General features: G+C 36.7%; 1 protein-coding gene across 2 annotated transcripts in view; it reads right to left on the bottom strand.

Annotated features, from left to right (window-relative positions):
* The window catches only part of LOC120588313 (probable E3 ubiquitin-protein ligase HERC6), an 81,154-nt gene extending 57,077 nt beyond the window's left edge, over positions 1–24,077 (bottom strand). The window contains exons 1-12 of one of the 2 annotated variants that reach the window (XM_039845701.1): positions 23,749–24,077; positions 21,474–21,633; positions 19,955–20,031; positions 16,355–16,582; positions 14,965–15,059; positions 10,619–10,746; positions 9,791–9,927; positions 8,526–8,593; positions 5,907–6,028; positions 5,041–5,100; positions 2,480–2,573; positions 668–854 (exon numbers count right to left, since the gene is read on the bottom strand). In XM_039845701.1, the coding sequence (XP_039701635.1) occupies positions 668–854; positions 2,480–2,573; positions 5,041–5,100; positions 5,907–6,028; positions 8,526–8,593; positions 9,791–9,927; positions 10,619–10,746; positions 14,965–15,059; positions 16,355–16,582; positions 19,955–20,031; positions 21,474–21,633; positions 23,749–23,941 (1,549 nt within the window). In that variant the 5' untranslated portion in view covers positions 23,942–24,077. The remainder of the gene's footprint in view (positions 1–667; positions 855–2,479; positions 2,574–5,040; positions 5,101–5,906; positions 6,029–8,525; positions 8,594–9,790; positions 9,928–10,618; positions 10,747–14,964; positions 15,060–16,354; positions 16,583–19,954; positions 20,032–21,473; positions 21,634–23,748) is intronic. The other variant, XM_039845702.1, reaches the window with a different exon arrangement.
* Positions 24,078–25,069: the final 992 nt, after the last annotated feature.

Below are 25,069 nucleotides of genomic sequence, written 5' to 3'. Positions count from 1 at the left end.
ACTGTTACAATAGCAAAAGTTTAAAAACAACTCTCCATAGTATATCCTCCCAACAGAATACAATTCAGCCATTAAATAGAATAAAACAGTTCTATTGGTCCAATAACAGAACGATTTCCATGATATACTGTTAAGTGCGAAAAAAACAAGTTGCCAAAGAATGTGAATGGTATGCTGCCATTAAAAAAAATACATTTGTGTGTGTGTGTGGTGTGTGTGTGTGTGTGTGTGACATTGTGTGTGTGTGTGTATGCTTTGTATCTTTTAGCTTTGGACCTTGAACACTAGCTCAAAATTGTAGGACATCCTATAGTAGTGAATAAAATAAACAACAAGAACACGAAGCTTAATATTTCTTTTTCATCACCCTTGGTTAAAATGTCTAAAGCTTTAAAGCAACATGAGCAAAAAATTTTAAAGTGTGGCTTTATCTCGACTGGATCCTCTATGGTTATTAAACGAATGTCAGAGCCATTACACATGCTTTGCATGATAATAGTAATGATTATAATAGCTTTAGGTTAATCTATTCACAATAATTCACATACCATGTACTTAAACATTTGTATATTTTGAAATCTTCATAAAATTTGCTATAACTTCTACTTAAAACAGTGACTCTCTATTGAGAGTACAGATAAAGTGATATACAAGTGATCGAACTTACTCAGGACTCCTAAAGACTGGTCACTCATTTTACAAACAGCCTCTGCAAACAGAACCACCATTTCCCAATTTCCAGAATCATGCATCACAGGACATTGTGGAAGCAGAAGGAAAATTGATAATGCTTCTTGGTGTAGAGAACGATATGGAAGAGCTCTGAGCAGATTATCCTTGAGACATGTAGTTATCTGCAGTTGAAAGAGAATCAGGGAAAGGCCTAAGATGAGGTATGGGACCAGGGGTTTCATTCAACCACTTTCCGATTGGAATAATCATTTAGGTTTCCTGAAATCTACTTTTCAAACTCCATCACTCCTTGCATCCTCAATGCCCCTAAAGTAGTATGTAAGAGCTGGTGCATGAAGAAATAAAAGTAAATCACGCATTTATATACTGAGTGAATCGTAGAGGTTGCTCAATTAGAAAGTGACAGATCAGGGATCCATATCCAGATCTATCTGACCTAAAATCTACCATGGCAGAGAAGATGCCATATGTTCACCTCACCAATCTTGTTTTAGCTTCCTCCTCGGTTCACAGAAAGATGGTATTTTTCAGCCTCCCCTGCAGTTAGGTGGGGCCATGTAACTAAGTGCTAGCTAATGAAATGTGAGTGAAGGTGATATATGGTACTTCCAGGCATGGCCCCCTCTAATACCTCTCATGTGATCTTACATATTCTCTTTCCTAATCTGCCAACCAAACATAAAAGATCTGCTAGAGGATTTAATGGCCCCAGAGCCTAGAACTCCAGAAAGAAGGAGGCCGAGTCACTCCTGAGTGAACCTGTGCAGAGGTGGGAAGGGTCTTAGAATATGCCACTCTGGCATGAAGATTATTTTGAGCTGAAGGCAAGTGAGAAAAAGCAGACACAGAACAAGCTCTCTGGTTTCTCTCTATCTACCCGAAAACAGAATATAAATTTTGAGGAGGAAGGTATCTTTCTGCCCTAACTTCCTGTACCAAGAAAGGGATAATGGCCTTATCAGCAGAGATGAGCTGGCACTGAGAAAGAGTCTACACAAACCTTACTAACTAGCTCTGATCTACCATGATTTCCCCATATATTTGCCTTCCCATAATTTGGTACTCCTAGAAGCTCAAAGTTCTTGTCACTTCTCTACATTGAAGCCCTTTCTCCCCGCTCCCTTTCCCTATTAGGTTTGTATATAAGCCCTCATCCCTAGCTGTACTGGAGCCTTTTCATCTGAATGTCCCCACAGGCATGAGAATAAAACTTGTTTTCAGTGCTCTTGTTAATCTGCCTATTGCTAATTTGCGGGCCCCCAAATTCCTAAATTGGTAGAGGGAAAGTTTTCCTTCCAACATAACCCAGAATTACAAAATATTAAATTGGAATAGACCTTAAAGATGAACTCAACTTACAGATAAAGGAAATATGACCCAAAGAGGATAAAAGATGAATCAGTAGCTGATTCATCTCAACTAGATTTGAGATTCATCGCAAAATAGAGACCGGCCTTTTTGGTCTGCTAGTCCAGAATAAGGTTATCCTGCTTCCCAAACTAGTGCTCTTTTCATAAGTCATGCTGGAGGTTATGTACCTCTCGAGCACTGGTTTTCTCATGTTGAAGATAAAAATATTATCATCTACTGTACCTTTAAGTGTTCAAAAAGAAAATTAAAGCCAGCCGCTAATACAGTGTCTGGAATATAGCACCCCCATAATGAATACTAGCCCCTCTCCTATCAGTTCCCCCTCACTCAGCTCCCAACAAAATTAAACTGCAATCATATTGGTTTCTGTAAGAACTTCTTTTGCTCTATTTCTCAAGTAAATATTGACTATTACCATCAAAGAAATCCACTTCTTTTTTGTTAACTTCTCGAAGGTATCTCTTGCCACTTGTAAGTCCACATCAATGGAATTTGTTTTTCCAGATTCTCTTTGGATACAAGAAATATAAAACACAACACACACACACACACACACATAAGAGATGAAAGACTTCATATATCATTATTTAGTTTTCTTTTATTGCATATCAGTTATAAACTTTTTTCTTAAAGCTTGCTGCCGTTTCAAAATAACCAATTTACTTGGCACAAAACAAACAAACAAACAAACAAACAAAAAACACTTATAAAATTAATGTTCTCCTAAAAGAGAGTAGATAACATCTAGTTTGGGCTACAAGTTTGGGCTACAATAATAGCAAAATTTTATCTGCTGCATTTGAGGACTGAAACAATTTATCCCCACACTCAGTCCCACACAGAGACTGAAACCACCACCACCACCACCCCATTTCTTACCCTCACATTTACATTACTTTGGGATTCCACTGTTTCATTAGCATGACTTTACTATTCCAAGAGACACACTTGCCCAGGCAAATGGCTTGATGGTTCATTATAGGAACTTCCTGAAAAGACCTATTAACTCTTCAATGGAAAGCATCGCAGACAGTTTATGCCCTAAAATTCTTTGAATCTCTTGCCTTAAAGTCTTCACCTTGCTGTTTCCATCCATCCAGGATCCTTGTATCTTTTCCTAGTCCTCATCAAGCCTCTGGCTTCTCCCTCCCATATTGAAAAACCTGCCTTAAACCAAACTACCAATTCCTAGTAAATTCCAACCTTGCCTTCCCCTCAGAAACACTATCAAAGCAGTGTCTACGTATCATGCCTCCCTGGGTTATGTTGGTAATATCTGATGACCTTGCATTCTGCCAAACAATTTGTTTTTATAATGTTCTATCAAGAAATGTTTTATGCTTGCTAGATTAACCAATCAATAATAATACCAGGGCTAAAATATTATGCAAGTACTAAATCAAAATATTGTAAATTCTCCCTTAAAATATATTCTCTTTTGCAGCCTTTGGCATCAGAGGAGCATCAAAGACCAAACCTTGAGGTTCATCATTGCTGGAAGGGTACATTTCCATTTTAAAAGATAATATTCTTAGTGTATAAAGAGGCTAGAGTAGGGAAGAATGAGAATAATGCATTGTATGGTAGAGTCCTTGTTCCAGCCTGAAGGATGGCATGAAAAGGAAAGCGAGGGAGAGAAGGCAGAAGGAAGCAGTGTCCCCAGTTTCCCTTCTCCCACTTCTGCCCAGGATATGTGAAGATGAACAGGGATGCTTTTTGGGGCTCCAGGTAGATACTGTCTCATGAGCTGCCAATGGGAAGCTATGAAAGTTAACTTCCCTGTGCTTCTCTGGTTCACAGGTGAAGTTGTTGGAGTGGCTAAGAATGCAGCTGGGTTAAGAACCAATGGGACAACTGTGGGTTGTGTGGGGGCAAGGAATAGCTGCAACAGGGGTTAAGCGAGTACCACATAGTGGCCAAGAGGGGGTACAAAATGTGTACAACTATCTTCTGAACCAGTAAGCCAGCTTGAAGCCAACTCAGCAAGTGAGAGGCGAGACTTGACCTAGAAGAAGGACTGGAATGAGTTATATCGGGCTTCAAGCAGACCAGCAGGGCCTTGGCCCCAGAGAAGGCAGAGGGCAAACTAAGGGTCCTTTCATGCTGCTATCTTCCCTTCTCCTCCTTTATATATTGTTAAATTAATTTAACAAGGAGGCCATTAGATTGCAGTGGCTCTAATGCTGTGGCAGACTACATAAGCAAACCAAAATCTAAGCCTGTAAATGCTTCAAAGTTATGAAATCAAAACCTAAAGACAACCAGTCACAAATAGCCAACAGGCTTTAAACTACAGCCAAATAATTTCCTTTCTTTTCTTCTGCATTTTTTCTACATAAGTCTTTCCCCTGGCTCCTGTCAGCAGAGTGCTCCTAACCACTTCCAGTTTGGCACTGCCCCATTCAAATCAATATTTGCTCAAATAAAAAGTTTAATATGCCTCAGTTTATCTATTAACAGTTCTTAGGCACAGTATTGGCAAGCATAGAAGGAGGAGAAGACATAGTCAACGAAAGGTTGCGTATTTTGCAACTATAGGATCAGACCAAGTGGCAAATCTAATAGGAAAGAAGTTAGGCTTTCCTCTACAGTAGTAAGACTAAAGATAAAATAAATAGGATCTATTTTCCTTATTGATTCCATCACAATAAGAACTACAAAGTACGTCCTAGTACTAAAGCCATGTTAGAATGAACTAACATTCATTTGTATCACTTGTAGATACAAGGATCCTGAAAAAACACCATTCCTTCTAACTAGATAACAGAGGAGACAGGGCAGAGGAGGTAAACGATGTGATTTACGAATTACAACTTAATAGTGGTCTAATAGAAATGGAAGGATTCTGTAACAACCCATGGGTTTTCTACATTGGACTTTAGTTCGTAAATAGCATAATTCACAAATTAAAATGACTGACTTGAAAGATTTCATTAAAAAAATTTCCCAGTGTTTTAAAATGAAGGTAAATATTACCTTTTCTTTAAAAAGCTTGCAGTCAGACAAGCAGGAGATGAAAATATCACTCTAATTTCACTGCAAAAGTAATAACATAAGGGTTAAGTTATAACATACTATAAAGCAGGGGTCCTCAACCCCCAGGCCATGGACCAGCACCAGTCCATGGCCTGTTAGGAACTGGGCTGCACAGCAGGAGGTGAGCGGCAGGCAAGCCAGCGAAGCTTCATCTATATTTGCAGCCTCTCCCCAGCGCTATTATCACAGCCTCAGCTCCACCTCAGATCCTCAGGCATTAAGATCCTCACAGGAGCACCGGTCCCTGGTGCCAAAAAGGTTGGGGACCACTGCTATAAAGCATGCCTCCTTTTTTCTCATGTCTGAATACATAACAGGTGATATGGAATCATTATCAATAAAAATAACTACTCATCAAAGAATCCTCTAAATGCTGGTTATACTTTGTATATGTGACTGCTAAATCTCACCAACGCCCTTCATAGTTGATTTGATCAAGTCCTAGATTTAAATAAAATCCATACTTCTGAAAATAGAAACTCATGAAGCTCCAGAGAATGAACTATGGAAGATATAAAAACAGTCCACTTTTGTGAAGGCTTCGTGAGTCAGAGAGTATTTATGATTCACTCCTACATCTCCCTCATCTATCAAGGTACCTGTAATATTGTACATCCTCAATATACCTCTGTTAAATCAACAATGAATGAATAAGTCAATGACTTTGAATTGAGAGGTGGCAGCAGAGAATCATGGTTAAAATGCAAATGCCTTCACCACAAAGCCAAACTATTTTTCTTATGTCTAGGATAGAATGACCATAACTTCAGAACCAAATAAGTGGTTTATGATTATCAGACAGCCACCTCTTAGCTAATTCATGTTGAGTATTTCCATTTGTCACTGCCATCCATTGTTCCATGAGGGGCTGGTTAATTCGGCTTATTTCTGGCAAGGTCTTCTTGGAAACATTTGTAGAACTGGTTTCCTTTAAAGAATTAGAAAAAAAAGAATGATCAGGAATACACACACATGTGCTGAGTAAAGCTTGTGGCACAGGTGGTAGACAGGACTGGTCCTCAGACAAAGGGGCTAGTGGGAGGGGCTACGGCATCAGACTGGCCTGGTTGTTCCAGTTCCTAGTCTTGGCCACTTTGCTTGGTCTGAGCCTCAGTTTCATCATCTCAAAACCAGGATAACGCAAAAGTATTAAAAACAGGGACTCTAACAGATACATATAGGCCAATATTTATCGCAGCACTATTCACAATAGCCAAAAGATGGAAACAATTCTTGTTAACCGACAGTATCAACAGATGAATGTGGTATATACATTCAATGGAATATTATTCAGCCATAACAAGGAAGAAAATTCTGATACATGCTACAACATGGATGAACTTTAAAAACATTATGCTAAGTGAAACAAGCCACATACAAAAGGACAAATATTATATGATTCCACTTACATAAAGTAGTCGAATTTATAAACAAAATAGATTAGAGGTTACCTGAGGATGGGCATAGAAAAAATGGAGAGTTATAATTCAATGTTTATAGAGTTTCTGTTTGAGGTGATGAAAAAGTTGTAGAGATGGACAGTGGTGGTAGTTACATTCAACAACAACATTGTGAATACAATGAATGTCACTGAATTGTTCACTTAAAATTGGTTAGAATAGCATGTTTTGTTATCTATATATAACACCACAATAAGAAAATGAAATAACAATACCCAACCCCTGGGATCCTGTTACAATGAAATGATATTATGTATACAAAGCCTTTAGACTATATAGTATGTACTTAATAAATACTAGTTTCTAGGTCCTCTTTTATCAGCCACAGATTTTTAGTTTTGTATCACCGCTTTTCAAACTTCAGCATGCAACAGAATCACCTGGTCATCTTGTTAAAGCATAGATTGTTGGGTGCATCCCCACAGTTTCTAATTCAATAAGTCAGAAGTGGAGCTCAACAATTTCCATCTAGCAAATTCTCAGGTAATGCTGATGATGCTGGTTTGGGGACCACACTCTGAGAACGATGGTTCTGTATAATAGTTGAAACCAAATAGCTCAGCCAGAGGTGTCAGAAATCATCATGTGGAAAGAAAAAATCTGTCTTTAATGCAGTCCTCCAAAGATATGAGTGCTCTGCTCCATATTATACCTCTGCCTCCACTGAACTTGTAATGAGTAACTTGTAATGAGTCAGGAAATTCCGCATCATTTTTTGTTTAAGGCCTAAATAAAGAACTCTTGAAAAAGATGTGTAACCATGATTCCTAAAGTTCCCTCCAGCTTCTTGACTTGAGTCCCGAGTGTATCCTGTGGTTAAATCATGAAGAAGCTTTTTTTCCCCTCCTATATCACAGGAAACTTAGGACAAGATGCTCCCTACATACCATGTCTTTTATTTTCTTCTTCATGCATCATAACTTTCTCCATCTGAACTGGATCATTCTCACTGGCACAAAAACATACCTTAATATCACCTCTCTAAACAATAACAAAACTCTTCCACTATTCCCTACTCCCCTCCACAACAAGACTTCTCTGAATTGTCCCTGTCATTGTTTCCACTTGCTCCCCTCCTATTCTCTGTCCATTTCACTAGGTCAGGTTTCATCCATTCTCCCCTGCAAAGCAAAAATAAACTTTGTGCCCGTTTTACCTGAATAAACTCTGTTTGTTTCTTTCCTATTAATCTGTTGTTTTTCAGTCTAATTTGTAGGGTCCCAGCCAAATGAAACTGAGATGGGTAGAGGAAAAATTATTTTTTTCTCCCCTACAGCTGCCCCCTATCTCCAACTCTCATTGGGCTATGATGTAGGGGGAAAAAAAATCTTCATTGTGTTAAGAAGTTGTTACAACAGCTAGCAGTATTTAGTCTATCTAATATCTTAGATACTTTTAACTACAGTGTCTGCCTCTACATGTCATATGGGTTAAGTAAGATGGTATATGCAACAATTAACTGTAAAGTACTATATATTATTACATTAATGTTCTTATAATGTATTTTCTCAGATGTCAGAGGAACATGATTTCTGTGGAATGCTAGTTGGTATATCACAAAATCAAATAACTTTGAGAAAAACAGGGTCATAAAGCTAGATTTTTGAGGGTGGATCCACCTGAGACTAAGTTTTTTTCATTTGTAAAATGGAGGAAAATAATCTCAAGGATTAAATGTGTTGATTCATTTGGAGTACTCAGCTTGGTGCTGAGACATAACTGTTATTACCATCAGTATTCTTACTTAATAAAAAGTTAGTGGAAAAGCAATGAATTTCGGGTCTCATCTACTAAGAAGCCAAATGAAGAAGTGAGAATTATATAATATTTTTAAGCATTCTATGAGAGAATCTTACTATTTTAGTACAAAATTTGAATATATACAAATGATACAATATTTCAAATACTGCTCTGAAATCTAGAGTAAAATACTGTTTTTTAAAAGAAACAAAGTATAATAGATACCTGATATGTTGTCACAACGTTGACATACGTGCCAGCAAAAATGTGTTTGACTTGAACATCCACAAGATCTAAAAGAAAGTCATGAACACATGCTTATTGTTTTTATAAGTAAAAATTAAATCTGTCACTGTAAACCTACAACTGCTCTTTAAAAAGGTCTTAAAAACTCTGATGTAGCCAGGACATGAAAGCAACCGAAGTGCCCTACGATAGATGATTGGATAAAGATGTGGTACATATATACAATGGAATATTACTCGACTATAAGAAGAGATGAAATACTGCCATTTGTGGCAACATGGAATCATGCTAACATAATCATGCTAAGAGAAATAAGTCAGACAGAAAAAGTTGAAAACCACGTGATATCACTTACATGTGGGATATAAACCTAAAAACAACAGACAAACATGACGGAGTCTCATGGACATGGACAGTAGACTAGTAGTTACTAGAGGGTAGTGGGGGAGGAAGAAAGTAGATGGGGTAAAAAGGGGTCAAATATGTGGTGACAGAAAGAAATCTAACTATGAGTGGTGAACATATAATGCAAAATATATATGATTTGCTGTCAAAATAAAATAAGTAAAATTTTAAAATTTTAAAAAATAAAAATAAAAAGCTTACTAAAGGTTTTCACACAGGAACATGGGCTATAGAGAAATTAAATTAGCCAAAAAGTTTTACCTTGCCTTAAAAGAGCTTAATATTCAATTAGGGAAATAAGAATGTCACGCACATATACCAAAAAAAAAAAAAAGGAAGGAAAAACCAGAATAAACAATCATTTGACTGTAACAAATAAACAAACAAACAAACTCAGATGTATTACCAAGGTAAATTAATCTATACAGGCAATTTATATTCTTCTAAGTGAATTTGACTACAAACAGCAGAAACGATTAATTTTGATCAGGTTGCATGCAATATATTCACTTAGCTGAAAATTTAGTTTTTCATGCACTTTTGTCATGAAGCCAGGCTGATATGCTTTAGAAGAGGTTTGATTAAATATATAAAAGTATATTGTTCTGATGCTTAAGTAAACAATTTAGTATCTTCTTTTGTATTACCTTAATCTTTAGAAAAGTTTACCCAATACTCCAGGAATCAATGCATAAGAAAAAATACATATTATACAAATGAAAAATAACAGTACTAGATGAACCATAGTTCATGCACTTCTTTGAGAGGAAGCAGAATAATATTTTTCCTCCAGTTGCATCAATTAACAGATAATCATGAATTAGTGGTACCACTCATACCATTAGCAGAAATCAGGCAGCTAATGTCAAAGTTCTCCATCTGGGCCTCTGAATGGGTTGGGCTGCTTGCACAATTTCGTCCACGACCAAAAGACACCACCTCACCAGTGGTGTAGACATATGCAAGGGTGTGATAACTGCAGAAGAGAGAATACATATAATGAGGACCAAGATACTCAAGTTTTTGAGAAAAATGATATCTATTAACACAAAATAACAGATTTATCTCATACTAAGTACGCAGATCCCTTATCACAATGGCCGAGTTAGAGAGTACCAAATGATGCTAAACAAATAGTAGGTGAATATTAACTTATTACTAACCTTAAATATATACTATTATTAATGGGTTCGTACTATGGTTTCTATCATTTATGTTTTAAAAGAAAGTTTTTTTTTATGAATTAGGTAGATGATACTCAAACTGTCCTCATAATAAGGTTATGCAAAACTCTGAATATATATGCAAATATATATCATCTTCTACATACAAAAGCATGAGATTAATTTTGTTTTATCAACTCAAGTAGACAAACACCACTATTTTTGTTGTAAACCTACCCCACCCTCCAGCACCTAGTTAAGTGGTCTATAAACAGTAAGCTTCCAATGAATTCTTATTAAATAAGTGAAATGCCTTGGGTGAAGAAGAAAAAATGGAAAAATTAAACCATATTTGGAAGAAGTAAACTTTCAGAAAGGAAAATGATCTATAAAAAGAATAGTCACATATTTTAAGGTTATAAGGTTTGATAATATTCCATATGAATCATTTCTAATAAAATATAACACTTTCCACTCATTTAAAAAAAAAAAAAAGCCTATTACCTTCCACAATCTATCTGTGAAACTAGACCATCAATTCCTTCTACCTGTTGTGGACCTCTCTTTTTAGCAGTGGGGTTGTATCCCAGCTGTCCACAGCTATTGTCTCCAAATGTGAACACTTCTCCATTCTGTTTTAGAAAAAAGAAATCAGACTAATTTAAAGTTAAAAAAAAAAAAACTAAAAAGGTAAGATTAAGTATATAACAGTTATATAAGAGCACTCTGTGAAATATAAGACCTGTGTAAAGGGGAGGGGTCCTGTACTTACTATTTCTAATAGTGAATATAGAGTTAAAACATTAAACAAAAAAATTAAACAAAAAAATCATTGGCATTTCCTTACAAACTAGGCACTTAATACATGTTTGTAGAATGAATGGATGGACAAATAAACAAGTTCAAAAATAACACTAACTTTTAAGCATAGAGTTGTTTTATTTATTTGTACATTACTCAGAAAATAATCTCTTTTCAAAAGATGATTCTTTTTTTAAATTTGTTTTTCAATTACAGTAGACATGCAATATTATCTTAGTTTCACGTGTATAACATAGTGATGAGACATTTACATAACTCTGAGGTGATCACCCCAGTAAGTCTACTACCCATTTGACACCATTCATAGTTATTACAATATTATTGACTATATTTCCTATGCTGTACATTATATCACCATAAGTATTTTTATAATTAGCAATTTGTACTTCTTAATCCCTTCCCCACAACACCCCTCCCATCTGGCAACTCTCAATTTGTTCTCTGTATCTATGAGTTTGTTTTGTTTGTTTGTTTGTTTTTTAGATTCCACATATGAGTGAAATTATATGGTATTTGTCTGTCTCTATCTGACTTATTTCACTTAGCGTAATACCCTCTAGGTTCACCCGTGTTGTCTCAAATGGCGAGATGTCATTCCTTTTCATGGACAAGTAATAGTCTGCTGTATATATGTACTACCTCTTCTTTATTCATTCCCCTATCGATGGACATTTAAGTTGTTTCCATATGTTGGCTATCGTAAATAATGCTGCAATGAACATAAGGGTGCATATGTCTTTTCAAATTAGTGTTTTGGATTTCTTTGGATAAATACCCAAAAGTGGAATTGCTGAGTCATATGGTAGTTCTGTTTTTAATTTTTTGAGCAACCACCATACTGTTTTCCAATTGGCTGCACAAATTTACAATCTCACCAACAATGCACAAGGGTTCCCTTTCTTCACATTCTCGCCAACACTTGTTGTTTGTTGACTTGATGATAGTCATTTTGACAGGTGGTAGGTGATGTTTTGTTGTGGTTTTAAGTTGCATTTCCCTGATGATTAATGATGTTGAACGTCTTTTCATGTGCCTATTGGCCATCTGTATGTCCTCTCTGGAGAAATGTCTATTCAGGTCCTCTGCCCATTTTTTAATCAGACTGTTTGGGGGTTTCTTGGCATTAAGTTGTATGAGTTCCTTATATATTTTGGATATTAACCCCTTATTGGATATCTTCCAATATCTTCTCCTATTCCAGGTTGTCTTTTTGTTTTGTTGATGGTTTCCTTCACTGTGCAAAACCTTTTTAGTTTGATGTAGTCTTATTTGTTTATTTTTTTCTTTTGTTTCCCTTGCCCAAGAAGATATATCCAAAAACGAAAGCAAACAAACAAACAAACAAACAAAAGTATTGCTAAGAACTATGTCAAAGAGTTTACTGCCTATGTTTTCTTCAAGGAATTTTATGGTTTTGAGTCTTACATTTAAGTCTTTAATCCATTTTGAGTTTATTTTTGTATATAGCATAAAAAAGTGGTCTGGTTTCATTTTTGCATGTATTTTATCATTTTTCCAACACTACTTATGGAAGAAACTGTCTTCGGTTCATTGTATATTCTTGCCTCCTTTGTCATTGATTAATTGACCATATAGGCATAGGCTTACTTCTGGGCTCTCTATTCTGTTCCATTGATCTATGTGTCTGTTTTTATGCCAGTATCATTCCGTTTTGATTACTATACCCTTGTAGAATAGTTTAATATCAGGTAGGGTGATGCCTCCAACTTTGTTCTTCTTTCTCAAGATTGCTTTGGCTGTTCAAGGTCTTTTGTGATTCCACATAAGTTTTAGGATTATTTCTTCTAGTTGTGTGAAACGCCATTGGTGTTTCGATAGAGATTGCATTGAATCTATAGATTCAATAGGTAGTATGGACATTTTAATGATGTTAATTATTCCTATCCATGAGCATGGTATATCCTTCCATTAATTTGTATCTTCTGCAATTTCTTTTTTGAGTATCTTATAGTTTTCAGAGTACAGACCTTTTACCTTTTTGGTTAAATTTATTCCTAGGTATTTTATTCTTTTTGATGCAATTGTAAATGGGATTATTTTCTTAATTTCCCTTTCTGATAGTTCGTTATTAGTGTATAAAAATGCAACTGATTACTGAATATTAATTTCGTATCTTACTATACTGAATTCATTTATCAGTTCTAATAGTTTTTTGGTGGAACCTTTAGGGTTCACTCTATATACTATCATATCATCTGCAAATAATGACAGATTTACTTCTTTTCCAATTTGGATACATTTTATTTCTTTTTCTTGTCTGATTGCTGTGTCTGGAATTCCAAAACTATGTTGAATAAAAATAGTGAAAGCGGACATTCTTGTCTTGTTCCTGATCTTAAGGAAAACGCTTTCAGCTTTTCACTCTTGGGTAAGATGTTAGCTGTGGGTTTGTCATATATTGTCTTTAGTATGTTGAGGTATGTTCCCTCTATCCCTATTTTGCTGAGATTTTTTATCATAAATGGATGTTAGGTTTCTTCTAAAGCTTTTTCTGCATCTATTGATATGATCATATGATTTTGATTCTTCATTTTATCTGGCATATTATAGTAATTGATTCGTGGATATTAAACAAACCTTGCATCCCAGGAATAAATCTAATTTGATCATAGCCTATAATTTTCTTTTTTTGTAGTATCTTTGTCTAGTTTTAGTATCAGGTAAATACTGGCCTTATAAAATGAGTTTGGGAGCCGTCTTTCCTCTTGAAATTTTTGGAATAGTTCAGAATTATAGGTATTAATTCTTCTTTGAATGTTCGGTAAAATTCACCTGTGAAGCTATCTGGTCCAGGACTTTTGCTTGTTGGTAGTTTTTGATTACTGATTCAATTTTGTTGGTAGTTATTGGTCTGTTCAGATTTTTTGTTTCTTCCTGATTTAGTCTTAGAAGATTGTATGTTTTTAGGAATTCATCCATGTATTCTAGGTTGTCTAATGTGTTGGCTTATAATTATTCATAGTATTTTCTTATAATCCTTTGTATTTCTGTGGTGTTGGCTGTCACTTCTACTCTTTCACTTCTGATTTTATTTATTTGAGTGTTCTCTTTTCTTGATGAGTCTGGCTAAAGGTTTATCAATTTTGCTTACCTTTTCAAAGAATCAGCTCTTGATTTCATTGATCTTTTGTTTTGTTTTGTTTTAGTCTCTATTTTGTTTATTTCCACTCTGACCTTTATTATTTCCTTCTTTGTACTTACTTTGGGCTTTGTTTGTTCCTCTTTTTATAGTTCCTTTAGGTTAAGTTGTTTATTTGAGATTTTTCTTGTTTCTTGAAGTAGGCTTGTATTGCTAGGAATTTCTCTTTTAGAACTACTTTGACTGTGTCTTATAGATTTGGGGTCATTGTGTTTTCATTTTCATTTGTCTCAAGATATCTTCAAAAGATGATTCTTGATTAAATTAACTCTAGCTTTCTCTTGCCAGCTAAGAATAATATATTCCAAACATGCTTTTAAAATAAGTAATAAAAGTTATTTTAGATATATAGTTTTTAAATAAACATTTCATCTACATAGTTTTCAAGTCTATTCCTTATGGCAATGGAGCAAATCCATCACATTGGAATATACTATGTGCTAGTATAAGAAAAGGAAGAAAACATTCAGGAAGCCAGCTTGTATCTGTGCCTTGCAAGAAACTGAACAAAGTATATTCTAGTCTGTAATAGGGGTTATTGAAAACTGTAAAAATTACTTTGTTGCTCCTGTAATAACTTTCATCTATAGAATCACATTATGAATAATTGCTAAAAGGATTAGCTCTTATATTAACCTAATTTAATCTGTATCTAAAAACATAACCTAAAAATGATATTAGCTTTTATTATAGGATCTTCAAAATTTCATGGTTTATATTGGGTTAACTTCTTCTCTTAAACATTTATACACTAAATGAATGTCTTGAGAGATTGATCCACATATTGCTTTCATCAATAATCAGTACAAGGTACATTATGGTAACATTTCTCTGGGATTTAAAAGAATAGCAAGACATTTTGGATTACCTGGGTAAGCACTGCAGTATGTTCATAACCACAGCTGATATAAATCACATCTAGACTCTTCAGTGCACCAATTGAATGAGGCTTGTATCTTTGTACTGTTGAAAAAAAGCAGAATCTCTAGATTATAAGAAGTAGGCTCAGATAGCATGAGTTCTTAAATTTTTTATACTTTTTAATATTTTTATTATAATTCATTATAATTTTTAAGTGAAAAGATAATCAGAGGTATAAAACAGAAGGAAAGCTCTGCTTTAGAAAAGAAAAAGCATTTAGCATTTATTTCTGGAAACTATTTAAGCTTCTGGAATTCCTAAGTCTACTGCCCTAGAAAGCTAAGCTTTAAGATTCTCATCCCAATAATGCTACCATCATGTTGTATTCATTTCTGCCACACAGTAAGTGTTCTGCAAATATGTAATAATAATTGAGAAAATAAAAAGACCTACTTATGTTGAGAGTTAAATGAAATGAGGTATAAGTACTCAGCTTGGTACTAGCACTTAACATATGCTAAATACATGTTAGCCAAATGTAAAGAATTGATCAGAGGAGGATGGGGTCCATTGGAAAACTTCACAATAAATTTGTTTAAAGGTTGCTAGAGGAACTGGTTGTTTCCCCTACTACTAGCAGGCTTCTAATCCAGTGGTTCCCAAACTTTGCTGCACATCAGAATCGCCCATGGGATCTTTGTTAATGACTGATACTTGGATTCCATCCCCAGACATTCTGATTTAATTGGTATAGGGTCCAACCTGGGCACTGAGATTTGTAAATGCTCTAATGGTAGACAGAATAATGGCCTCCTAGAGATGTCCATGTCCTTTTCCTGGAGCCTGCGAATATATTAGGGTACATGTCAAAGGGGAAGTTAAGGAAACAGATGGAATTCAAGTTGCTAATCAGTTGACCTTACAATAGGGAGATCACAAGGGTCCTTTAACTGAAGAAAAGATGGGTAGAAGAATCAATGTCAGAGTAATGTGACTGGAGAAAGAGTTAACCAGTCATCGCTGGCTCTGAAGAAGAAAGGGGATTGAGTGAAGGATTGCAGGTGACCCTTAGAAGATAGAAAAGGCAAGAAAATGGTTTCTATCCTAGACCCTTCAGAAAAGAACAGAGCCTTGCAGACATTTTGATTTAGCTCAGTGAGACCTGCACCTGGCTTCAGACCACCAAAACAATAAGATAAAAAATCTGTGTTGTTTTAAGCCACTAAGTTTGTGGTAATTTGTTACAGCAGCAATCAAAAATTAATAAAGCCTCTAGGTGATTATAATGCGTCAAAAAATTTGGGAACCACTGTTCAAAACGAGACTGCCCTTTGCAAAGTTGGTCTTCCAACCAGAAAAAATAATGATTTACTGCAAGAATAAAACTATCTCCTTACCTGGGGTATTATTTCCACTGAGGGCCAGCTGCCCTGTGTTGTTGCTTCCCCAGCCAAATGAAGTACCAGAGAGAGACAGGGCAAAGCTGTGGGCTCCTCCTGCAGCAACCTGAGCCAGAGGGATCCCCTCCAGGGACCTCACCCACTGTGGGCTGGCTTGGGAGGGGAACTCCTTCCCCAAGCCCAGCTGACCTTGGCTATTCTTTCCCCATGAATACACTTGGCCATCTGCAAAAATACAGAAGAGCAATTGAGACTTGCACGCACAATGGAATACCAAATTCAAGTAGAAACCACCACCCTAATTCTAAAAATCTTGAAATAATAAAACAGGGATAAAAGAGGTTAAAGTATTCTGACTAAAGGCAAGGAGGACGGTCAAGATCATCTTTATGAGTCTCTTCTAACAACATCCACTCCTCTTCTCCTTCCAGTTAAAGAGCAACCATGTTATTTCAAGTGCTCAGGCCAAAAAGCTCAGAATCATCCTTGATTCCTCTTTTTCTTTTATACCCTTCAACCCAGCAGATCCTAACACTTCATAGTTAATCTAGAATCTAACTACTTCTCACCTCCCCACTGCTACCACCTTAGGAGCCAAGTCGCCATCATTTCTGTCCTGGAGAATTACAACAGCACTTCACTAGGCTCCCAGATTCTACCTTTGCCCCCAGCAGTCTGTTCTCCGAAAAGCAGCAAGGGTGATCTTTTAAAAATATAAGTCAGATCGAAGCCTTCGAGAGTTTGGTATCCTACTCAATAAAAGGCTGATTCTTACCAACAGCTCACAAGCCTTACATCCCCGGTACTCCCCATGACCACTTCTCAGACTTCACTTCCTCCTTGCTCATTTCTCTCCAGATCTCCTTCTGTTGCTGAGCACACTAGTGGGCGTGCCCTCTACCTCATGGCCTTTGTTTCTGGATCATTGTGTCCCTCAGCATCATGTGTCCCTCCATTCCTTTTGATCTCTGTTCACATGTCGCCTTATAAGAGATAGCTTCTCTGACCTCTTCTATAAACAGAAAGACCCCTTTCCTCCACCCAGGTATTTGCTCTCTGTCCTCCTACCCTGCTTCACTTTTATTCGCATCCTTATCTCTATCTGTTATATCATGTAAGTATTTGTGTGTTTAAGTTTCAGTTTCTCTACTTTCTTTCAGAATATAAACTCCATGAAAGCAGTGTCTTAAGTTTGTTCACTGCTATATTCTCTTTGCTGGAAACATTGTAGGCACTTGATAAATACTTGTGGATTGACTCTCCGAGGGAGAAAAAACAACATTTTATATTGAATTTGACCAGAGATAGATAATTAATATTAGGTTAAAAATCATGCTTTTCTAATGATTAATTATTGAGCCAGAGAAATGCCAACACATCTCAGATTTTTGTGTTATTATATCTAATTTTTATTGTGAACCACTCTATGTCTACTACTGAAAATAATTTTTGAGAGTGTACTGGAAAATGTCAAACTCTCATGAAGGTCACCATAGCAAATGTATTCAGTGCTGGACTCTACATAGCCTTAACATTCCAGACCAATGCAAAAACAAATCAATAGTCCAGAGAAATAATTCAAATCATTTCAATAATCAAGAGGAAAGACCATTCATGGCAACATGGATGCACTTTGAGGGCAATGTGCTAAATGAAATAAGTCAAAGAAAGACAAATACTATATGATTTCACTTATATGTGGAATCTTAAAAAAAAAAAAAAAAAAAAAGCTCATAGATACCAAGAAGAGATTGGTTATTGCCCGGGGCAGGAGCAAGGTGAGGGCAAAATGGTGAAGGGAGTCAAAAGGTACAAACTTCCAGTTATAAATAAATAGGTCATGGGGATTTAATGTATAGCATGACAAGTCAAATAATACTGTAATGCATATTTGAAAGTTGCTAAGAGAGTAAATCTTAAAAGTTCTCATTACAAGAAAAAAAATTCTGTAACTACGTTTGGTGACAGATGTTAACTGGACTTATTGTGGTGATCATTTCGCAGTATATACAACTATCGAATCATTATGTTGTATATCTGACAGTGTATAATGTTGTATGTCAGTTTTACCTTGATAAAAAATATAAATAAAAAGTTTGTAATTTTAAAAAATAAGAAGGAAAGTAAAGCAGGAAAAGAAACTAATATTTATTATACCCCTATGCTATCTGCTGTGGACTGTACAGGATATATTGTGTACCTTCTCTCACTGAATCTTCTAAAGAACTTTTAAGTTAGGCATCCATGTTCCTATAGGTGAGAAAACTGAGATTCAGCAAAATTAAATAACTTACTTTATATCAAATAGCTAGAAATGGTAGGTAGAAGGAATCACACTATAGCCATGGGATTGTCCTGCTTGCATAGCCTGTGTGGTACAGTGATTAAGGTTTTAGGGTTGGGATATAAACAAGTATAGATTCAAATTTCACCTCTTCTGTTTCTTAGTGTGTGACATTAGGCAAATTATTGAAAGTCTTGGAGCCCAAATGTCCTTCTGCGTTTTAGTACACGAGACAACACATGTAAACCATTTAACAGAGTAGCTGGAACACAGAATGCAACCAAGAAATGTTGGCTGTCCATGGCCCCTGTGGCACAGTTGCAATTATGCATGAGAAACCACCTGAGGGACATGCAAATATCAGACATTTCGTGAAGGGAATAAGAATATGACACTTTGGGATAAGGGTTATTTTGAGCTGAAGGTAACTGAGAATCAACAGATTCAGAAAGAATTCTCCACTCTCCCTTAATCCACCCAAAAGCAAGGCATAAATTTCCCTTGCGAAGATATCCTCCTCTCCTGTACCCAGAATGGGAGAGGGACTCATGACCAGAGATGGAGAGTTAGCATTGACATTAGTCTGCATAAACAACCCTTACTAAAATAACCCTTATCTTCCATTGGTTTCTCCCCCACATTTCCAAGTCACTTTCTTATAATTTATCTCTCCTGGTCCAAACCTCCTATCCTTTGTTAAAATGATATATAAGCCCCAAAATCTAACTACTTCTTGAGTTTCTTTTCTGTGAACTCTCATGCATGGAAATTATCAATAAAAATTGTGTGCCTTTTCTTTTAGTAAACTGTCTTTTGTTAAATTTGTAGATCCCCAGGTACTGAACCTAAGAGACCCCATTGAGAAATTTGGCCTGAAGATGGACAAAAGATGGGGGATGTTGGTAGAAAAAGTATAGAGCCACAACTGTGCCATCTTGACTTTTCTTTCTTTGATCTAAGTAAAAAAGACAAATAGGCCTTTGTCTGACTTTACTAGTATAGACAAGCCACTCAGCATACTGGGCAAAGTGCTGGAAATAAAGCCACTACTGCATTCTGAGCGTCAGCCAATCACGTCATGTAAACAGAGATGGTTCTTTATGGCAATATGAATTAGGCACTACTTGGAGTATAATAAAGACAAAGAAAATGGGGAAATATGAAGAACAAAACATCTTATGAAATTTGGAAGTTAAAATTTTCTAAATGCATTAAAATAAACTCCAGTGTTATTAAAAATCAATATCATTTATATTAAAAAAAAAAAAAAAACTTCTTAATGACACTTAGGAGATCCAAAAAGCCTTTTTTACCTTCTGATAATGCCAAGGAATGGTAGTGTCCACAGGAAACTTGTATTATTTTTATACCAGTCAGGGTTTTTATCTTCCTATAATAAAAATGATATAAAATCTATTAATTATTTTTTTTAGAGTGGATCACCAAGCAGACTACAGATATTTAAAACATTTGGTCTAGGAAAACAATTTATGGTCTTACATCTCTGTAGTACCTTTATTCTAAAGCTCTGAACTGTTTTTAACATAATATCAACATGTACAAATGTATAGGGCAGAATCCAAAACAGTATATAATGTGAAAATGATGTTTACTGGACTTTTAATGCATTATTTGACTAACTTTTATCTTATATTTAATGGCCTAAAAGAAAAATAAATTTCTTCATACACATATAGCACAGGGCTTTAGAATTTATAGAGCACTGTCACCTACATTACCTAATTTAAGCCCTGTGAAATAAAGAAAGCATTGAGTTGAATTGCCATTTTTGTGAGTCAGAACATAATTATCAGCATTTCATATGGCTGAACCTAGTAGAACTCAAAGAGGTCTAATATGTATCAAACTGTAGAACTAGACTCAAACCTTGATCTTTTCATTCCAAGTTCAATGCTCATTCCCCAAAGCCACAGTGATTTCTCACACGATTTAATGGCCATAGGAAGTAACAAGAAGTAACTTCCTAGTATTAAAAAAAAAACATGCTTTTGAACATTTCCAAAGCATGTAATTCGTGAACACAAAATTCAGACTGCTTGTTGTATCATTTGTACTAGAAAGCTGTTTGTGAGGATATGATTTTTTTCTTCCACTCTATTAAGTAAAATATTAGGACCCATTAACTTATAAAAAGCCAAAAAGTTATGTTGGGAGAAAAAGTTTTCCAATATGGGTACAGTGATTGGGGACCTGCAATTAATTGACAATAGATTAACAGGAGAAAAGACAAGATTTATTTATATGTACACAAAGGAGCTCCCAGTAATAAAAAATTTATCGAATAGCCTGAGTAAAGGCTTATATATGTCAACTTAAGAAAGCAGGAAGGTGGTAGCGGAGGTTAGGTCTTCGATAGGAGAGCATGGAAGGCTCCATTGGGTTTTTTGATGCTGATTGGTCAGTCACTTCTACCATAGGAGGGTTAATGGCAGCTGAATATTAGGAGGCTCTACTTTAGTCAGATAGGGAAATTCAGAAAAGATCGCTTTTGGTATCTTCAGTAGCTCAAATGTTTTCATTTTAATCTGTGTACCAACTCTAGAGGTCCAAATGGTATAAAGTTCTTTCTAATAGATAAGATTAAGATCAAAGGATAACATGTTCTCTCACTTCACTGTGCCCTACTTTCTAGGACTCTAAATAATAATTGATATTAAAAGTTTTTTTTCAGCCTCTTTCCCCTCACTACACTGTAATGGTTGAGGTTAGGGGCTGTGTCTGCCACAGTCATTTTGTACCCCGGTATCTTGTATGGTACATGGCACATGGAACTCAAAACTACTGAATGAATAAATGAATTAGAATACTTACTTAGGTGTAAAAATTTTTTCCTTACATTCTTCAATCCCCAGCTGTCCTTCAGAACCAGCTCCCCATGCGAACACCCTCCCTTTGTGACAGACAGCCAGGGAATGTTCCTTTCCACAGCTCACGAGACCAACGGGTAGAGTTTCCAGTGCCTTAATTAGTCCTTTGGGAACAAAGACAAAACAAAACAAAAACCCCACAGATTATTAATTTACAGCAAGTTTAATAAGATAGTACTTTCCTTCAAAAAGAAGGGTCACTCAGATTTCTCATCTCCTGCAATGGCTTTTTAAATCAAGGCCTAAAATCCATGCTAAAGGTGTGAAGGAAATACCTCAATGTGCGCTATGCTGTCTTTATGGGAATATAACTGCTATTTAAAAGGGTGGAGATCTTGGAGGAGGGGAAACTGTAGGGACTATGGCACTTGAGCTACCGTTTCTCTATGATGGTGGTAGCAAAACCCAGCAAAATAAAGGTGGCTACAGAGAAGATGAGATCGCCTCCACTCCACTCTTTTGTCTTCCCAGCCTTGAACAGTAAGAACAGGAAATCCCTTGCTCAGAAGGAAACAAGCAGGGAGCATGTCTCATGACTGTGAGAAGCAGATGCTAGAACTTCTCACAGTGAAGAGTGTAGTAACACGCCTCTAAATGGGCCAAATGTGCCCACAAATGAAAACCTGATCACATTTCCCTACAAGCCAATCTAAACTGTTTTCCCAAAGTGTTTGTCTCCAAATTATTAAAAGTTTTCAGTTAAGTACATCATTACTAGTAAAGTTTTTGTTAACACTTAAGTTTTCTTTTTTATGAATCTTTCTGAACTTACTCTTTTCAATGATTGCCTTTCAAACTATACAACAATAAACAATTTCCCAAAGAGGTAGAAACTGGTAACCACCTTTTTGGAGAACAATTTAGCATTAAGGATCATGTTTGCCTCACTTCTACCTGCAGGGGATCAGGGTATGCCACCCTGAAATACGCCACTTTCGTATAAGGATTATTTTGACCTTAAGGCAACTGAGAATCAACAGATGCAGGAAGAGTTCTCTGCCTTTCCTATATCCACCTAAAAGCAGGGCATAAATTTCCCATGTGAAGGTATCCCCTCTCCCACACCACGGAGAGTGACTCTTACCACTAGAGCTGGCACTGAGATGAGTCTGCATCAACAACCTTTACTAAAATAACCGTTGTTTTTCACTATATATTTCCAAGTCACTTCTACACGGTTGATCATCCCTCAAAGCCTAAACTCCCTATTTTTGTTAGAATTGCAATATAAGCCCTTGAATCTCACCACTCCTTGAGTTTCACTTCTTTTCTGTGAAGTCCTGTGCACATAAAATAGTAATAAAATTTTATGCTTTTTCTCTTGTTAATCTGTCTTTGTCAGTTTACTTTGCAGGTCCTCAAGACAAGAACTAAGGGTGGAGGAAAAGTTTTCTCCTCCCAGACGCAACTCTTATAATTTATTCTAAGTAATCGGAAATTTTGTCAAATATTTTCCTACAATAATGTCAATCATAGTCTTATGAATAAAAGCCCCTAATGAGAAAAAAACTAATTTCCACAAAAAAAGGATTAAATTTTACTTTGAGAACCTGGAACAATTTATGCAACAATTTAAAATGTATTTTCGAAATTACATACTAAAAGGGCAATATATTTATAATATGTTTGGTGAAAATGCAATTTATGTTTGGTGAAAAAAAGTTGTATAGTTAGTATACAAAACCGTATAATGACATGATTTTATAAAGATTAAATATATTATAGGAAAAAAGGCAAAAAAGAAATGCATCAAATTAGAAGCTGTATTTGGGTGTTGGAATTATTGGTGATTTTCTTTCCTATGTTTCTACACTAGTTAATAATGGTAAAAAATGCTATTACATATATTTTTTAATTAAAAAAAAAAAAAAGGCTATTTCGGAAGGAGTTACAGGTGTCCATTCCACAAACCACGTTTGGAAGGTCACTGTTCCAGAAAGATTCAAGAAGGCAAGGATTGGTCTCTGAAAGGCAAGACCACATCTCTGTTCAGAAGAGAGCGGTCCAGCTCAGCTTGGCTCACAGTTTCTCTTTCAGTTTTTCTTTGAAGAGGAATTGGAAACCGAAACAAACCTAGCGCGTCTGGAAAACGAAACTGCTGCAGCTGCGCTCTGGCAGCGCCGAGCAGTTTCCCATCTTCTGTAGCCCCAGCGGACCCAAGGCTCCCAACGCCCCATCCTGCTCCGCCCGGTGCCCCGCACCTGTGTCCTGGCGCTTACCTGGCCGCTCCTCGCGCGGCTTTCCCCTCCGGCCCAGCTGGCCCTGAGTGTTGTCCCCGCACGAGTGAACGGTGCCATCGCTCAGCAGCAGCAGCGAGTGGCGCTCCCCGCAGGCCGCTTGCCGCACCTCGGCGCCGCCCGCGCTGGTCGGTACTCGGCGCAGCTGCCCCCCGTTGCCCCAGCAGAAGTACATCCCGCTCGCGCGCCCCGCCGCCTGCCGCGGTCTGTCCGCTTCGCCTCGACCGGCTTCCAAAGGCTTAATGGGCTGTGTGCTGATTTCCCGAAACCCGGAGGCTACGTGGGCCAGCCCCACCCTGGTCTCTCACTGCGGTTGGCCTCGCCCCCAGAAGCGCTGCCCTGGCGCCGCCTGACGATAACGGCTTTTGGGGCTCAAACACCGCGCCAAGCGCTGAGGAGCAGAGAGGGACTCAAGAGGTTTACAATCCAGCTAAGCCGATTGTGAGCTGTGTGGCTTTGGACTAGTTGCTTAACAATTCTGTTCCTCATGAAATGCGAACAGTAGTACGGCAAATCTAATGTGTTAGAACAATTTAATAGACAATTCATAATGTCAGAATAACGTCCAGAGTGCTTAATAAAAGCATCAGAATGCCGACCGTCGTTCAGACTTTTTGGCACTGGAAATGCAAAATCCTCCTTGTGGTTATATTCTCCTACTTATAAACAGATAAATACTTAGTATAAGGTCAAGTGGCAACATGAAAAAAAAAAAACTAAAGGAATAGAGAGAATGGGGGCAGAAGGAACTAGTATTTTTTGATAAAATATCAGGGAAGATATGAATTGACATTTAAGTAGAGAACAGAAGGAACATGAGAAATGAGGCAATGAGTCATGGTCTTAGGGCAGAGGTTGCAAGGGAGCAATTAGATTTTGAACAAAGTGACATGATCTAACTTAATTTTAAAAGAATCATTCTCAATTGCCACGTAGAAAATAATACAACAAAAATGGAAGCAGAAAAGCCAGTTTGGAGAGGCTGCTTGTAGGAGGCCAGATTAGAAGGATGATGCTGGGACTAAGGTGATATACTAGAGGGAAGGAGAGAAGAAATGATCACATTCAAGATGTTGTGAAAGTCAGATTTGCGGATGAATTGGAAGTGAGAGAAAAGAAGGAAAATGATTAGGATTACAGGTCCGCCTGAGGATCTGGGTGAATGGTGCTACCCTTTACCGGGAGGAAGAACTGGGAGGGAAGCACCACTTTGGGGCGATTGGATCAGGAGTCCAGTCTGGTAATAACTGAGAGATGCTTGTTGTGCAAGGAGGCAATAAGATAAATGATTTTAGAGTTGTGG

Source organism: Pteropus medius, unplaced genomic scaffold (genome assembly GCF_902729225.1).
Source record: "Pteropus medius unplaced genomic scaffold, Ma_sr-lr_union100, whole genome shotgun sequence".
Classification (NCBI taxonomy): Eukaryota; Metazoa; Chordata; class Mammalia; order Chiroptera; family Pteropodidae; genus Pteropus; species Pteropus medius.
This window is presented reverse-complemented; position numbering and strand designations above follow the sequence as displayed.